General features: G+C 35.3%; 1 protein-coding gene and 1 long non-coding RNA gene across 3 annotated transcripts in view; one reads left to right on the forward strand and one right to left on the reverse strand.

The window, feature by feature from the left end:
* LOC148913314 (uncharacterized) lies at positions 1 to 9212 on the forward strand. Its single transcript, XM_089026231.1, has 5 exons — positions 1 to 377; positions 4719 to 4775; positions 5139 to 5250; positions 6900 to 7024; positions 7613 to 9212. Exons 1-5 carry the CDS (start codon positions 213 to 215, stop codon positions 7736 to 7738), a joined length of 585 nt encoding a protein of 194 aa, XP_088882357.1. The 5' UTR covers positions 1 to 212; the 3' UTR covers positions 7739 to 9212.
* The window catches only part of LOC148913315 (uncharacterized), a 22384-nt gene continuing 11273 nt past the window's right edge, over positions 4262 to 15372 (reverse strand). The window contains exons 4-6 of one of the 2 annotated variants that reach the window (XR_016119097.1): positions 12095 to 12130; positions 5132 to 5221; positions 4262 to 4749 (exon numbers count right to left, since the gene is read on the reverse strand). This is a non-coding gene — a long non-coding RNA (uncharacterized LOC148913315). Of the gene's footprint in view, positions 4750 to 5131; positions 5222 to 12094; positions 12399 to 15372 lie in introns of both variants that reach the window. The other variant, XR_016119093.1, reaches the window with a different exon arrangement.

Genomic DNA, 15372 nt, shown 5'->3' on the forward strand with positions numbered 1-15372 from the left:
CCTTAGATCACTGTATTTGCATTCGAACTAAGCGAACAAAACGTACCAAAAGAGTCCCACAATTTCCATCCTCGTCCAGTCAAATAAAACTAGCGAAATGGCTCAAACAGACATCCATGCTTCTTGAAATTATCTTGGAATAATAAGGTGCTTTTTTCTAAGACAAACGTAGAACATTGGTGGATTTTAGAAGAAAATCCTGACAGATCGATATGCAAGAGTTGAGCTCAACCCGAGCTAGCCAGATAATATGTACGGGTGTAACCATAATGGTTCTTGGTGGTACGATCCTTGGTATAGGATATATACTTGGCTACGGAAAATACCATCTTACTTCGCTTTTCGGAGAAGGAGCAGCTTTTTGGGCTGGAATTCCGGTAAGAATAGCAAATAATTTAGATTTATTTTTTTTGAATTCGTATTGATAAAATGATCTTTAGATATAGAAATGAGTTATATAATAATTGTATACAAGTGCTCCATACTGTTCCTCAGTGCAGTGCTATAGAAACACGTATTTTTCGAATTGTACTCTGATCTTTTTTGAGATTACCATCAATCATTATTTATCAGATCAATGTTAAATCTATAGAATTTTGTAAAGAGAAAATTAAAAAAGGAAAAATTGCGATGATATCTTGAGATTAGTATTCCTCTTATTATCAATTATTATCTCTCAAAAGTGTTAAAGGTATAGAAATTTAAAGAGAAAAAATATAGAGTTGAAAAATGGATGGAAAATTGCGGATGAGATCTAGACAAAAAACATAAGATCTAGAATAAATACGACGAAGCATGAAATTTGAGAGATAAAAAGAGATTAGAAAATATGAAGGTTGATAAAAATGAAAAATAAAAGAGAAGTAAAAAAGAGAATGAAATGGAAATAGATATTAAAGAAACTTAAATCAAAAGGAAGAGAACTGAGGAACAGGTAAATATTTTTGAACAGTATTTCTGTAGCTATGAAACACAATAAAAGAAAAGAAAAAGAAAAAAAAAATTAATATTTTTCTTTCTTTCATGTTTTAAAATATTTGTATTTTAATTTTACGATGTATTATTTTATAAAGTGCTAAAAGCTAGTAATTACATTGAAAGGAAATGAGAGGTATTAGAGCTGTCACCTTGCAAAATTTTGTCTGTTATCATGGAATAGATCTTTGAGAGTTCGCGTTAATATGAGGATTAATTTCTCTTAATCATTTATTCGTTCCATAAATGATTGATTCATTTTGACGATGAAATTTGTTCTTTCTTTCTTCTTTCTTTCTTTCTTCCTTTCTCTCTTTCTTTCTTTCTTCCTTTCTTCCTTCTTTCCTTCCTTCCCTTCTTTCTTTCTTTCTTTCTTTCTTTCTTTCTTTCTTTCTTTTTTCCTTCTTTCCTTCCTTCCCTTCTTTCTTTCTTTCTTTCTTTCTTCCTTTCTTCCTTCCTTCCTTCCTTCCTTTCTTTCTTTCTTTCTTTCTCTCTTTCTTTCTTACTTTCTTCCTTTCCTACTTATTCATTCACTCGTAATACATCCACAATATTTTCCTTTTCTCTTTCGTTCTATCTTTCCTTCACAACATTCCATTCATTCGTTTTAATCTTATGTTTTAATTTGTCTGAATTGATTTTCCCTTTTAATCATGACTTTCTTGTTAATATACATAACTTATTATACGAAATAATTTATCACATCCATTCACATGTACAATTATCCCTCACTTACAATAGATTCTAGATTCAATATCTTTACTCCGACTCTCACAGCAGGCCCTGCTGTACGAATTCAGAATTCGAAACAGAAAGAAATTTGACTCTGAACAAAAGGCAATTTGTTGTCGGTCAGCCAAAGACCACATTTATAAATCCAATTTGGTCAAGAATTTGATTGACAGGTGTCAATGAAAGTCTTTGAGCTTAAAAAATATATAAATACTATGTGGGTTTGAAGAGAAACTTCGATCCTGTACGGTGTAATATAACAAGTCTTGATCAACTAGAAGATTATCTGTGGAAGATGTAAACGACCCGCTAGGAAGCTAAAATACCCCTATTATGTTGAACAAAGAAAGCCGTCTCGTGTCTGAGGTTTTGGAAATCAATTCGTCAGCTGGATCCATTCTTTCATTGATGATTTTGATAGCATAAATGAACTAGGCAAGCTTGAGTCTTTATTGGTAATGAGTCTTTCTGCCTTGGCTTGGTTAATATTGAGGTTTTTTCGTAGTGCTATATTTAAAAAAGATTTTTTTTTTGCTTCATCAGAAAAAAAGGGAAGAGTGTACAGTACAATTGTTCTTATAGATCATTATTAATGAAACTGTAAAGTTTCGTGAGGTCGATCGATAATCTAGGTAGAGAATGTTGTTGAAATATTATCTCCCGGGGGGGAGGGGGGGGGGTATTACCACCCCAACTTGGGTAGGGGTGTGCCGCCAGGACCTCAAAACCCTGACCCTATCCCAGACCTAAAATTTTGATTTTACATACCCTACCCCAGACTAAAACTAAGAATTGAACACCCTATCCCAGACTAAATGAAGGAAAAGACGGTTTTTCAATAGATTGCAATCATTATTTACTAACGTTTTTATTGTTTTTGTGCCGGCAGAAAGCGTAGCCTATTCGCCAGACAAAAATGACCAAATCGTTAACTCTATCCCAGACTAAAATGACACCCTATCCCAGACCCAAAAGCCGAAAAACCATACCCTATAGGGCGGCACATACCCGTATAGCAAATATAGGGGAGTACCCCCCCCCCCCTCCCGGGTATTATCTAGATTATCTCTTATCTCAGTAAAATGTTAAACGTAAGGTAAGACGTAAATGTAAACGTTTTCGGAGCGTACTGCTGCTCAGTTCAGACGTGATAAGTTGAATGCTAGCTAGAGAAAGAATAAACGGTTTTGAACTTTACGACGGCTTACAAAGAATTGTATGTTGCGCCCCTGTTTAAAAAAATTCCTTTCAATGGTTTACGTGCGATCTTCACGAAACTTCACTGTTTTATAACTGACATTTGATAAGGTTGGCAAATCAAATGAAAAATAAAATTCTGAATGTGTACTTTGTAATATGTCATCTTCAGTAAAATGAATGACATTTTTCATATTAAGAAAGTAATTAAGAAATTCGAATGATTAAACCAGAGCTAAAAATTACTTTAAATGTCCGGCTGTTTAACAGCAAAATTGATTGTTTTTCTACGAGGTGACATCTTTTTTTCTTATTGAAAGAAATCGTTCGATTAAACAATTCTGTTCGGGAATTAACGCCTAAACTGCCTGTTAACTGCCTTTTCGCTGTCTTACTATTTAAATTATTGAATAACCTGAAATCTGAATCAACATATCGTTTAAGAGAGTATTTTTTTCGTATTCAAGCAGTGAGCGCCAAAAACTATTTTCTTGAAGAAAGGCTGTTGTACAAGGCTAAAATCTTGTTATTCAGAAAGTTTAAGTTGTTTGGAAGTGGAGATGAGCGTTGAAAGTGGAATCAAAGTGCTAACCCAAAGCAAAACTTTTATTCGAAAATGAGGTTTAGGCCTTCATTTGCTTATTTCCCGTATATTTTCTATAAAAAAGCCTGCCGACAAAACAACCTTCTAACACAAATGCAACAAAACATCTTTGTACAATAGCGCAGTGATTCTAAAAATAGCTTAAAGATTCGGACAAGCATTGCATTCTGTTTAACCGCTACGAGGATTATACGAACCGATTTTATTATTTTTACTCAAAATTACAATAATAACCCATGTAAACTAAGATCAACTGCGATCGGCTATGAAAATTATCTGCTGAAAGTAAGCTTGTAAGTTTGTTTGTCCGAATTTCGCCTTTGTCTTCGTTTTTATGACATCACGACTGCGCTGCGCTATTGAAAATACCTCTTCAAACAGGCATTTTATCATAGTACATTAGTTTCTAACTGTTTAAAAAAGGTTTTGAGTGTTAACCCAAAACGAAAATTGGATCAAAACTCATACGAAAGACTAGTTTTTGGCGCATTTTGCCATCATTGCTCGTTATTGAAAATACTTTCCTCTTAAAAGGAAAGACTGAGTGAAAAAAAATTTATGAAGCTTGATAGGTTTACTTTTATTGTGTTTAATTAAACAGCAATGTAATTTAGATTTCTATTGCCATGTAATAGCTTTTTAATTTCGTAGTATTTTCAAAAAGTAAATTCAAAACTAATCCATAGCACTAAAATATAATTTAAATTACTTTTGAAAAAATAACTTTTGTTGGTTTATCGTTGTTGAAAAAAATTAAAGCACACGTAGTAAAGAAAAAGTTATGAAAGTCTGAAACGGGAAAACCTTGCAGCATAGCTGAAAAGCATTCCTAGTAAAGAAAGAAATAATACTCAAGGGAATGACACATGGTCTGGAATGAGAAAACATTGCACCATAGCTGAAAAGCATTCCTAGTAAAGAAAGAAATAATACTCAAGGGGATGACACATGGTCTGAAATGGGAAAACATTGCACCATAGCTGAAAAGCATTCCTAGTAAAGAAAGAAATAATACTCAAGGGAATGACATGGTATGAAATTGAAAAACACTGCACCATAGCTGAAAAGCATTCGTAGTAAAGAAAGAAATAATACTCAAGGAAATGACACATTATAATGATGACAAAATATTGCAATAAGTTGAGAATGTGGGAGAAATACTTTGTATGTATTACACAGAATTCTAATAATATCCAATAATGTATTGCAGGCAGTCCTTGCTGGAGTTGTTGGCATCGTAACTGGAGTGTACAAGAAAAGAGATCTGGTAGGAAACTATACTCAAAATCTTATTGATCACATTATTAAGTAAAAACGAAATGAAAAGATGATGAAATAGATAGATTTGTATTTAGTGAGCGAGCAAGTGAATGAATGGATGGATGGATGGATGGGATGGATGGGATGGATGGGATGGATGGGATGGATGGATGGATGGATGGATGGATGGATGGATGGATGGATGGACGGATGGATGGATTGATGGATATGGGTGTATGGATGGATGGATGGATGGATTGATGGATATAATGGGTGGATGGATGGATGGATGGGTGGATGGATGGATGGACGGATGGACGGATGGACGGATGGATAGATGGATTTAAAATACCATTTCCCTACCTTTCAGGTAAAACTATTCCTACTGTTTTCAATCACGTGTCTTGTGTTGGGGATCCTCTTAGCTGCTATTGTAGGTCTGATGCTGAAAGACTGGAGGACGAAAGGAGACTGTAGTTACAGTAAGATCAAACTGTTAAATCTCTCTCTCTCTCTCACACACACTCTCTTATCTATATCCATATACACTTATTTCAATAAAGTTAGTCACCAAAAACCTTGAAAGTAGAGATCACTGAGGATCATGGGAAAAAATTCATTTCAAACTAGTAAAGTTTTTGATACAAACTACAGCTTGAGGATGCTCAGGAGAGGTGAGACTATAACTGGTAAAAGATGGGCAAGTCCATCAACAGTTCTCAATCGGTGTAAACATGCAGTAAAATGTATCTACCCATAATCCTTGTCGGCCTCAGCTTCATAGCTTTTCATGTGACTAACTTTATTGAAATAAGTATATATATCGAATAAAAAAATTGGAATAAAAAAATCGAATAAAAAAATATAAAGATTAAAAGAAAAAAATCTTGTGTGCATAAGGTGGGATTCGAACCCGCGTCCATCGAGAGAAAAAAAATCGACTCCACTTTGCCATACCCCCGAGACATCCGCAGAGCTGAGGCGTCGTATGGACTTCGGACCTGACGGCGATTAAATCCTTCTGCCCTTGGGTGTACGAATTACGCAAGAAAATGTTCTAGCCGAAGCATCAGGGGAGAGACCAGCCGGCCCCCAGACCATATCGGCTAATCCCTTGCATCTCTGATACGCACGGAATGGGTTGAAAACTTGATGTTAAAAAGTCTAGTCTATCCGGTGCATTGTTTTCACGGCTATTGTTGTGCTAATTTCTGGGAACCGTAGCCCAGTGGTAAAAAACAAGGGCTTTCAAGATACTAAGTCAAGCCCGGTTGAGGCAGGTCAGTACCTGGATGGGTGACCGGAAACTCAAACCTATTTCGTTTTTCTCTTTTTCTTTTTCTTTTTTTCTTTTTTTCTTTTTTTCTTTTTTTCTTTTTTCTTTTTTTCTTTTTTTCTTTTTTTCTTTTTTGCAATCGCCTGATAATAATTAAACTGACTGTAGAGCAGCACCTTTATAGAACCTAGACTAGCACGAAAATAATACATGTCCATCAAATGAATCCGCTCTCTCGGTGTTTCTGTGAAACACAGTCTCGTATATTTTAGAAATATTCTATAAACAGTTTACATGAGTTTAATAATAAATTCACACACCTTTTACATATTGAAGAGGTAATGTATGAACAAACTACATAACCATAATATAAGTATATATAAGAATATAATAATAGTTTGGAAAGTGTGTGTGGTTGTTGAAAGAGTATAAACTTTCGAGCAGGGCCGTAGCCACCGGTACGGTTGGTTCGGTTTCAACCAAAACCAACTTTCCGGGGGGGGGAAAGATTTGTAAAAAAATAAAATGTGAAAAATAAAAATGAGAAAAATCATCGAAAAAAAGATTTTAAAAAATTATTAAACGAGAGTCAAGAAAAAGTACTTTCGCAACATTCAAAATCTGAGTACTTTAGGATGGGTTTGAAAAGATATTAAGTGTAGGAGGTTTTCCCTATACTTTTCCTTGCTCCTCTCCACCTACCCCCTAGCCCTCCCCCTCCCTTGAAAACCGAACCAATCAAAAGTTGGTGGCTACGGCCCTGTCGAGTCACCAACCACCGTCTCAAACAATTATTAAAAGAGAGAAATTTTCTCTTTAAAATTCAAGTTTTTTCTCCGTATTTTTTCCCCTCAGCTTTTTGTCCATTTGATGAAGTGTCAATACTCCTCATTCTCCTCGTCACGATTCTCGTTCTTCTGGCGATTCTTTCTTTAACTGGAATTTTAGAAGCCAGCATACCACTCGCTAATACCGATGACGTAAGTATCACTCTATTAATAAGAGGAAAATGACGTCACACTAACATGGCGGTGGTGACGTCTCATGACGTCAAGACCTGGCGGCTTTGTTGGTGTACATAACTAGAGAAGCTAACGAGAAATCTTTTGTTAACGTACACCAACATGGCGGTACTGTATGACGTCACATGGAAACAAACTGAATTGTTCAAATGACAAAGACATGGAGGCCATGTTGGTGTACATATCAAGAGAAGCTAACGAGAAATCTTTTGTTAACGTACACCAACATGGCGGTACTGTATGACGTCACATGGAAACAAACTGAATTGTTCAAATGACAAAGACATGGAGGCCATGTTGGTGTACATATCAAGAGAAGCTAACGAGAAATCTTTTGTTAACGTACACCAACATGGCGGTACTGTATGACGTCACATGGAAACAAACTGAATTGTTCAAATGACGAAGACATGGCGGCCATGTTGGTGTACATAACAAGAGAAGCTAACGAGAAATCTTTTGCTAACGTACATCATGATGACGTCACATGGAAACAGAATCGAATTCCTGGTAATGGTGTTCTGTACTTTTTAATGTCATTTCCAGGAAGTGGGTAATGTGGGTCTGTATCAACAAAATATGGAGGGGAGTCGTAATGGTCACGCCAGAAGGATGGTTGGTTATGATGTACGGCCCAACAGTGGACAAGTACATGTACAAACCACGGTGTGATTAGATTGGCTCTTGAAAGCTGGTGGCTTGTGATTATTGAGCAAGACTATTATTGAATTACGAGATGTCGTTTCTTCTAGCCGAAGCATTAATCTACGAAGGACAAACGATAAAGCGAGACAGTACCGTGTACGTGTTGTAAGTCAGTACTGTATGTTTCCCACTCATACGATAACCATTCTTATGGAAAGCCACTTCAGTGTTACGGCATGTCGTACCGCTACGTGTTGTAAGTCGGTACCGTATGTTTTCCACTCATGCGAAAACCATTCTTATGGAAAGCCACTTCAATGTTATGGCATCTAGTACCGTGTACGTGTTGTAAGTCAGTGCCGTATGTTTTCCACTCATACGATAACCATTCTTATGGAAAGCCACTTCAATGTTATGGCATCTAGTACCGTGTACGTGTTGTAAGTCAGTACCGTATGTTTTCCACTCATACGATAACCATTCTTATGGAAAGCCACTTAAATGTTATGGCATGTCGTACCGTGTACGTGTTGTAAGTCAGTACCGTATGTTTTCCACTCATACGATAACCATTCTTATGGAAAGCCACCTCAATGTTACGGCATGTCGTACCGTGTACGTGTTGTAAGTCAGTACCGTATGTTTTCCACTCATACGATAACCATTCTTATGGAAAGCCACTTCAATGTTACGCATGTCGTACCGTGTACGTGTTGTAAGTCAGTACCGTATGTTTCCCACTCATACGATAACCATTCTTATGCGGAAAGCCACTTCAATGTTACGGCACGTAGTACCGTGTACGTGATGTAAGTCAGTACCATATACGATAACCATTCTTATGGAAAGCCACTTCAATGTTACGCATGTCGTACCGTGTACGTGTTGTAAGTCAGTACCGTATGTTTCCCACTCATACGATAACCATTCTTATGCGGAAAGCCACTTCAATGTTACGGCATGTAGTACCGTGTACGTGATGTAAGTCAGTACCATATACGATAACCATTCTTATGGAAAGCCACTTCAATGTTACGGCATGTAGTACCGTGTACGTGCTGTAAGTCAGTACCGTATGTTTTCCACTCATACGATAACCATTCTTATGCGGAAAGCCACTTCAATGTTACGGCATGTAGTACCGTGTACGTGATGTAAGTCAGTACCGTATACGAAAACCATTCTTATGGAAAGCCACTTCAATGTTAAGGCATGTCGTACCGTGTACGTGCTTTATTCAAGACTTATTCATGTTTCATAAATGTATATAGACTTATAAACTTAATAAAATAAAAGGAAGAAAATAATTTTAAAAATGATAATAAATGAAAAAGATAAAAATAGAATTATAACAGCTTTTGTACAACATATCTTTTCTTCTTCCATTTAATCCACTTGACGACTGCAAAAGAAAGAAACAAAACAACCTCTAATAACGTGCAATCTCAAAAGCTACACAATGATCAGAAAGTTCAAGAATCGAATTAAAAATCGTATGGAAGACTTTCATTTTCTTTTAATAAATTTTATTTAAAAAAACTTTCATGCAATTTCCAATCTTTTAGAATTTCCCTTGTTTTAATATTCTTTCTTGGCTATTTTTAATTATTATGAAACACTCAACAAAATACTCGATTCTGATTGGACAAGAGGAGTACAATTAAATCTCCAATTGTATTGTGTAGTCCCAATTAAGTTGCTTTGTTGGGTGTATTATAAACAAAAAATCACACAATCTTCTCGTACAATCCAAAATTTATAGATACTCGTGATGTTTTCAAAGTACTCAAATTAGACTCGTCTTAAGAATCGTCCAATTTAAAAACTTTTTAAAACATCACTCATCACTTTATACCTATAAATTTCGAATTGTACTCAAAATCGTGCGATTTCGTATTCCTGTACTAACAAATAACTTGGAAATTGCTTCAAAATACTTCATATAGTGGTTTCTCGAAATATTCAGTTTTAAAGTTTTTAAAAAAACATTCACAAGTAATGAATTGGATTCTATGCTTTCATTGTTATTCTATGATTTATTTAAATTGACCCCCACATAACCAACGAAACAATAGCGCTTTATTAGAGCAGTTTTCGTATGACTGTGAAAAGCTCAGTGCCGTAAGCGTGACGTGCCGTGACCGTGATACTTTCTAGAATTTTAATTGGCTGATTTTTTTTCACGCGCATATGATTGGTCTAAAAGTGCCGTGACCTTGGCGTGACCGTGTCCGCGCCGTGTTTATGCCGTGTTCCTGGTATTTGATTGGATGGAGAGTAAATTCTCGTGCAATGTGATTTGTCTGGCGTATCCCTTGCTGTGTCACGACCGTGTTCGTGCCGTGAACTTTTCACAGTCATACGAAAACTGCAATATACGTCAGCGACACGAGTGAAAAACGTCTGCGCATGCTCTGAATCCGTATGCAAATTAGTCAAAACATAAGTAAATATGACTTTCAAACATGCCTGATAAATTGGACTCCACAAAATGCCAAAACTTAGTGTCCATGCTTGAAACTTAAGGCTAATTCTTTCATATTGTGTTTGTTAATACATTATCTTGGTCTGACGAAAGTATGACCCTCGAACTTTTTTGTGTACTTGGAGAAAACAAACATTTATTTTCTCACTCAAACTCTTCAAAATTCTTACAAAACGTGCTGAAGTGCACGCATGCGCAAACGTTTTTCTCTAGTGTCTACGTCAGCTTGTTACAATGCCACTAGACATGCGCAGACAACTTACTTGTATTCAATAAACTAAGTATCTACTGCAAACAGCATCTCTGAGCCACGAAGACTACGACGTCGATAAAGATGGTGTCTATCTTCTTTCTCGTATGTTTGAGCTTCTTTGCTCTGGAAGTCGGAGCAATAGTGAAATCTAATTCAGAGGAACAAAATCTCAAAGTCACATCTCTTTCGAACGTTAATCGTGTTGTCGCCAACAAATCTCTTGATCGAAAACCAGAGTTCGGCTACGCTCACTTCAATTTTCCCCCAAACAGTAAACTAGATGAAGACAACGCACGCCAGTTCTATGCTCAGAACTACAAGCAATGTCTTGTTGCTTGTGCCAGTGACATGACTTGTTTCTCCATCAACTTTGGAAAACAGCCCATCTTCTTTAACCAAGGGAACGCCCATTACCTCTGTGAGCTGATACCGACTGATAAATACAACTCTTCGTCCAAGTTTCAAAGTCCGGATCCAGATTTTAACCACTACAGCATCAGGGTGAGTTTTCATTTTAAAACTTTGCACACGTTCTAATATATTTTTGAACATTTTACTCGACTTTAAAGTGGAAATTATTGAAAGGAAATCAAATTTTGAATTTAATTTAAATTGAGTCAAAATATAATGGAATAGAAAGAAAAGGAAATCTAACGGCTTTTTAAAACTTACGTGTTGAAACTCCATTGAGTATGAGTCTTTGAAAAGTAAAAAAAAAAAAAAAAAATTATGAGAAAAATGTGCTTTAAAACGATTGGGAAAACTTTTGAACATCCCAGCACAAGAATCTTCACTCTTTAAATATTTTAAAGTTTAGATTTGTCTTTTAACTTCGCAAAAACCAAACATGAAGAGCTATCAATTTGATCATTTATTAAATGGTAATCTACTCAAGTTCAGTTAAAGTCTCAGTGGTAAACGACTTTTTCAAAGTTCAATTTCAAACAATTGATGTTGGTGAAGTAAAAAGTCGAACCAGGAAAACTAGGAAATTCCTTCGAAGAAATTTCTTTAAGACTTTTCTTTATTTCTTTTTTGTTATTGGTAATTTTCAATGATTCTCGAGTATTTTTCATTTTCAATTCTTTTTCTTTGTCTGTGTCTCTGTGACGTCTATGTCTTTGTCTCTGTGATGAAAAACTTTGCACAATAAATTAATCACCAAACCTCAAGTGATTCTCATTGGCTCAAAAGATTTCAGATTGCGTGTATCCTGGCGGCTTAGCCATACCACTAGGGTTACCCTACCTATGTTATTTCCTTATAAACCCGAGCTTGGTAGTACTAGATTACCCTACCTATGTTATTTCCTTATAAACCCGAGCTTGGTAGTACTAGAGTTACTCTCACTGCTCGTGAAGAGGCCCCAAGATTCTTTGTCTTTTGTATTTCGATATAACATGTATTTCAAATGGAACTAATTTCTTATTACACCCAGACGTTTTTATTTGGATAGAAAAGTACCAGTAGCAAAGAGTTAGCCGATCTGGTCTATTACTGTTTTTTATTTGAAAAAGCACTTCAACACAGGATCCCCAAGAACAACTTTTTATGAGCTTGGGGATCCTGTGGTTTTCTCATTGACTGCATCTGTACATGTAATTCTACTTTTCACATAAAAAATTCAATAAACATTTACACTCACCCCAATCTAGTCGTCGTCTTCTCTTGAACAGTGTATCTATAAGTAATGACCAAACAAGGATTCATATTGGTGACATGTGCTGACAGTTCTCAATATTGGGCAACCTGTGGCACACCAGTTGTGAAGTCCCTCCCAGTTTTGATAATGCTTGCATGGTTAATGGTCAAGTAACCAGAGGAAACAGCTTGATCAAAGTTATGCATTTCTTGTATGATCCTTGGAGGTGAGCAGGGTCTTGAGTAGGGGGAGAGGGCTTTGACTCAACAACAAGACAGGAGTTCCCCAGAGTTTGGAGGTTGGTCCCCTGAAAAAATTCGAAATTGAGGCTTTGACAAATGCAACTGTCATTAATCTATTATGGGGCACTTGCGAGAAATATAATTTGGATGTTATATATGTTTCGAATTCACGATTACCATGGATACCTGCACAAAATGGAACATTCTAAAACACTACGTTGTTTGCCGAGTTTTCGTTGAAAAAAGTTGACGGAAATAGAAACATTTTTAAAGAACCTAAAACATTCGTTCACGGGTCAGGTAAAATAGTTAATACTTTATCTCAGATAGTGTCACGACATATACGGCCGTGTTAATGACTGATATTCTGGGATTCTTGATTTGTGGGATACATCACTAGTTTGGTTAAATAAACCTTTATAGACAGAGTCATTAGCTTCTCTAAGGAAGCTAAAAACAGGTGATCAATTTTATCAAATACAATAACGATGATAAAACATTGTTCCTAAAGATGTATTAAAGAGTCAATATGTACGAGATTTGATCGTGCGATTTGTGTCTTTCTGATACAATATTGGTCACGCGTGTAATATAGACAACCTTAAAGTTCATATGAGGAAGAATATAATTGACTACGACATTCAAAACCTTAGATATAAACTTCCAAAGGAGTTTTTGAATAATTGCAATAAAAAATAGAATTCAAAAATAATTGCAATTTTTGTATCAAAATGTGAATAAGAGGAACGCTAAATTGCAGTGAATAATGCACTTCTTTAACTTGTAATTGTTTGAGAGTTTGTTAAAGAGTCAATACATGTATCTACGAAATTTGGTCGTGCAATTTGTGTCTTCCTGACACAAAAATGGTCACGTGTGTAGTATAGACAACCTTAAAATTCTTACGAGGGAGAATATTAACTACGACAACATTCAAACGTTAGATATAAACTTAAACAGTAAATAATGCACTTCTTTAACTTGTAATTGTTTGGAACTTACAAAGGACTCGGCTTTTTGACAAATTGGAATAAAAAATAAAATCCAAAAAGAATCGCAGTTTTAGTGGTATGAAGACGTAATAAAAGGATCGCTGAATTAAAACATAGAATTCCTTAAATTTTTACGATACAAACTTGAATTTCAACTTATTATTTTTAAGAACATTTACGTTTAAAAAAGAATAGTTGAAGATTGGGATCGTTCAAACACTAGTCAGTTTAAAGCACAGACTAGTTACTATGGATACCTGCATGACATTGAACTAGAGTCCAAAAAAAAAACCCTTATAACTAAACAATAAATATAATTCATTGTATCTATATCATTTATCATGATAATTAACGACCAAAAAGTTGTTGAATTTTTGATTTCAATTTTAGGCCTAAAGTGAAAAACGGTACTGAAGATATAAAAAGATGATTTAAGATATACTTATTTCAATGAAGTTAGTCACCAAAAACCTAGAAAGCTGTGGTCGCTGAGAATCATGGGGAAATGTTTTATATCCAACAAGTAAAGCTTTTGTCACAAACTGCAGAGTTGAGGATACTAAGAGAAGGTGAACTTGTAACTGGTAGAAGATCTCAAGTCCATCACCAGTTATCAAGCGGTTGAAACATGTAAAATGTATCTACCCATAATCCTTGCCGGTCTCACCTTTGTAGCTTTTCAGGTGACTAGTTTTATTGAAATAAATAAATATATAAAATACAAATAAAAGATATATGAAAGATATCTTCGAGAGGTGAAAATATTTTTCAACACGAGAGATGATAATTCATATCTTCTAGCCAACGTGTAATTCTCTTTTTATCAGTCATTTAATCTTTGCTTTCTAATTCTTTTGAAGTTTGTGCAAGATAAACAATAACTGGAAACAAATATCATACGAAAATGAATTCCTTTTCAATTTCATTGAATGCGTGTATTGAATTCCTTACGCTTTTCTTTTCTCATATCCTGCTTCATTTTACTTCGCTTGCATAATATATTAAGGACGGTGAGAATATTGTCCTACGAACAACTACACAGTATTTGTTTTAAAGAGTACTACAAGGATAACGAGACAATTTTCATTTATTTTCTCAGGACTTAAAACAATTGAAGCAATTTACGATTTTACTTTACGCTATCAGAGTTTTAAATTCCGAGATATCCTAGCTAATTTGTTGAGTTTGTAGGCGTAGCAACGGTCTAAGGGGAGTAGGAACTACTCTGCTGAGATAGTCATGCCAAGATACATGAAGGCGCTCGCTACTTAAGCTAAAAAAAACACATTATTTTGCTGATTATATTAATTAGTAGCCAATATTTCGCCAAAAAAAAAAAAAAAGATTTAGTCCTTTATGCACGAAAAGTCAACGCCTGCTGTTTAACAATTTTACAACATTCTTTTATGTCTGTCCCTTGACGATAAATTGAGCCATCACATTGTCATAGCTAGTAGCGTAGATCCACAAAGCGTAGCCGAAATATTTTTTGAAGTATTTTCCAACACGAGAAGATAAATCTTATATTTTCAAGTCAGCTTGTAATTTCCTTTTTATCAGACGTTTAATTTTTGCTTTAACACTACTTTCGAAGTTTGTGCAAGCTAAAACAATAGGTAACAACAACTAGTATGCGGAATGTGAACTCGTTTTGTGTTTTACTGATTGTGTTCTTTGATACACTTTTCTTTTGTGATACCCTGCTTCATTGTACTTTGCTTGCTTTATTTACTTATGCCGGTGGGATACGAAACGTCCAACAAGTTTGCTTTGAGTATAGAAAACAAAACAAATTCGCATCCCGCACAATCTTTGTCGTTACCTTTTGTTTTAGCTTGCACAAACTAATGTTAACGCAAAATGGTCTATTATATCAACGTATTTACAAAAAAAGAAGAAAAAAAATACAACGCGTGTTTAAGTGAGCGGAAAAATGTCAAAATGACGTTTTAGATCTTCACTAGTGAGGATATGGAAAATATCAGGTCCCGGATGTAGCTCGTATGGATAAAAAACACTAGTGTCAAAAAATAAATAAATAAATAAA

This window comes from Actinia tenebrosa, unplaced genomic scaffold (genome assembly GCF_029948245.1).
Source record: "Actinia tenebrosa isolate PJP-AT-01 unplaced genomic scaffold, QUT_ActTen_1.0 PGA_scaffold0__85_contigs__length_37466705, whole genome shotgun sequence".
In the NCBI taxonomy this organism is placed as follows: Eukaryota; Metazoa; Cnidaria; class Anthozoa; order Actiniaria; family Actiniidae; genus Actinia; species Actinia tenebrosa.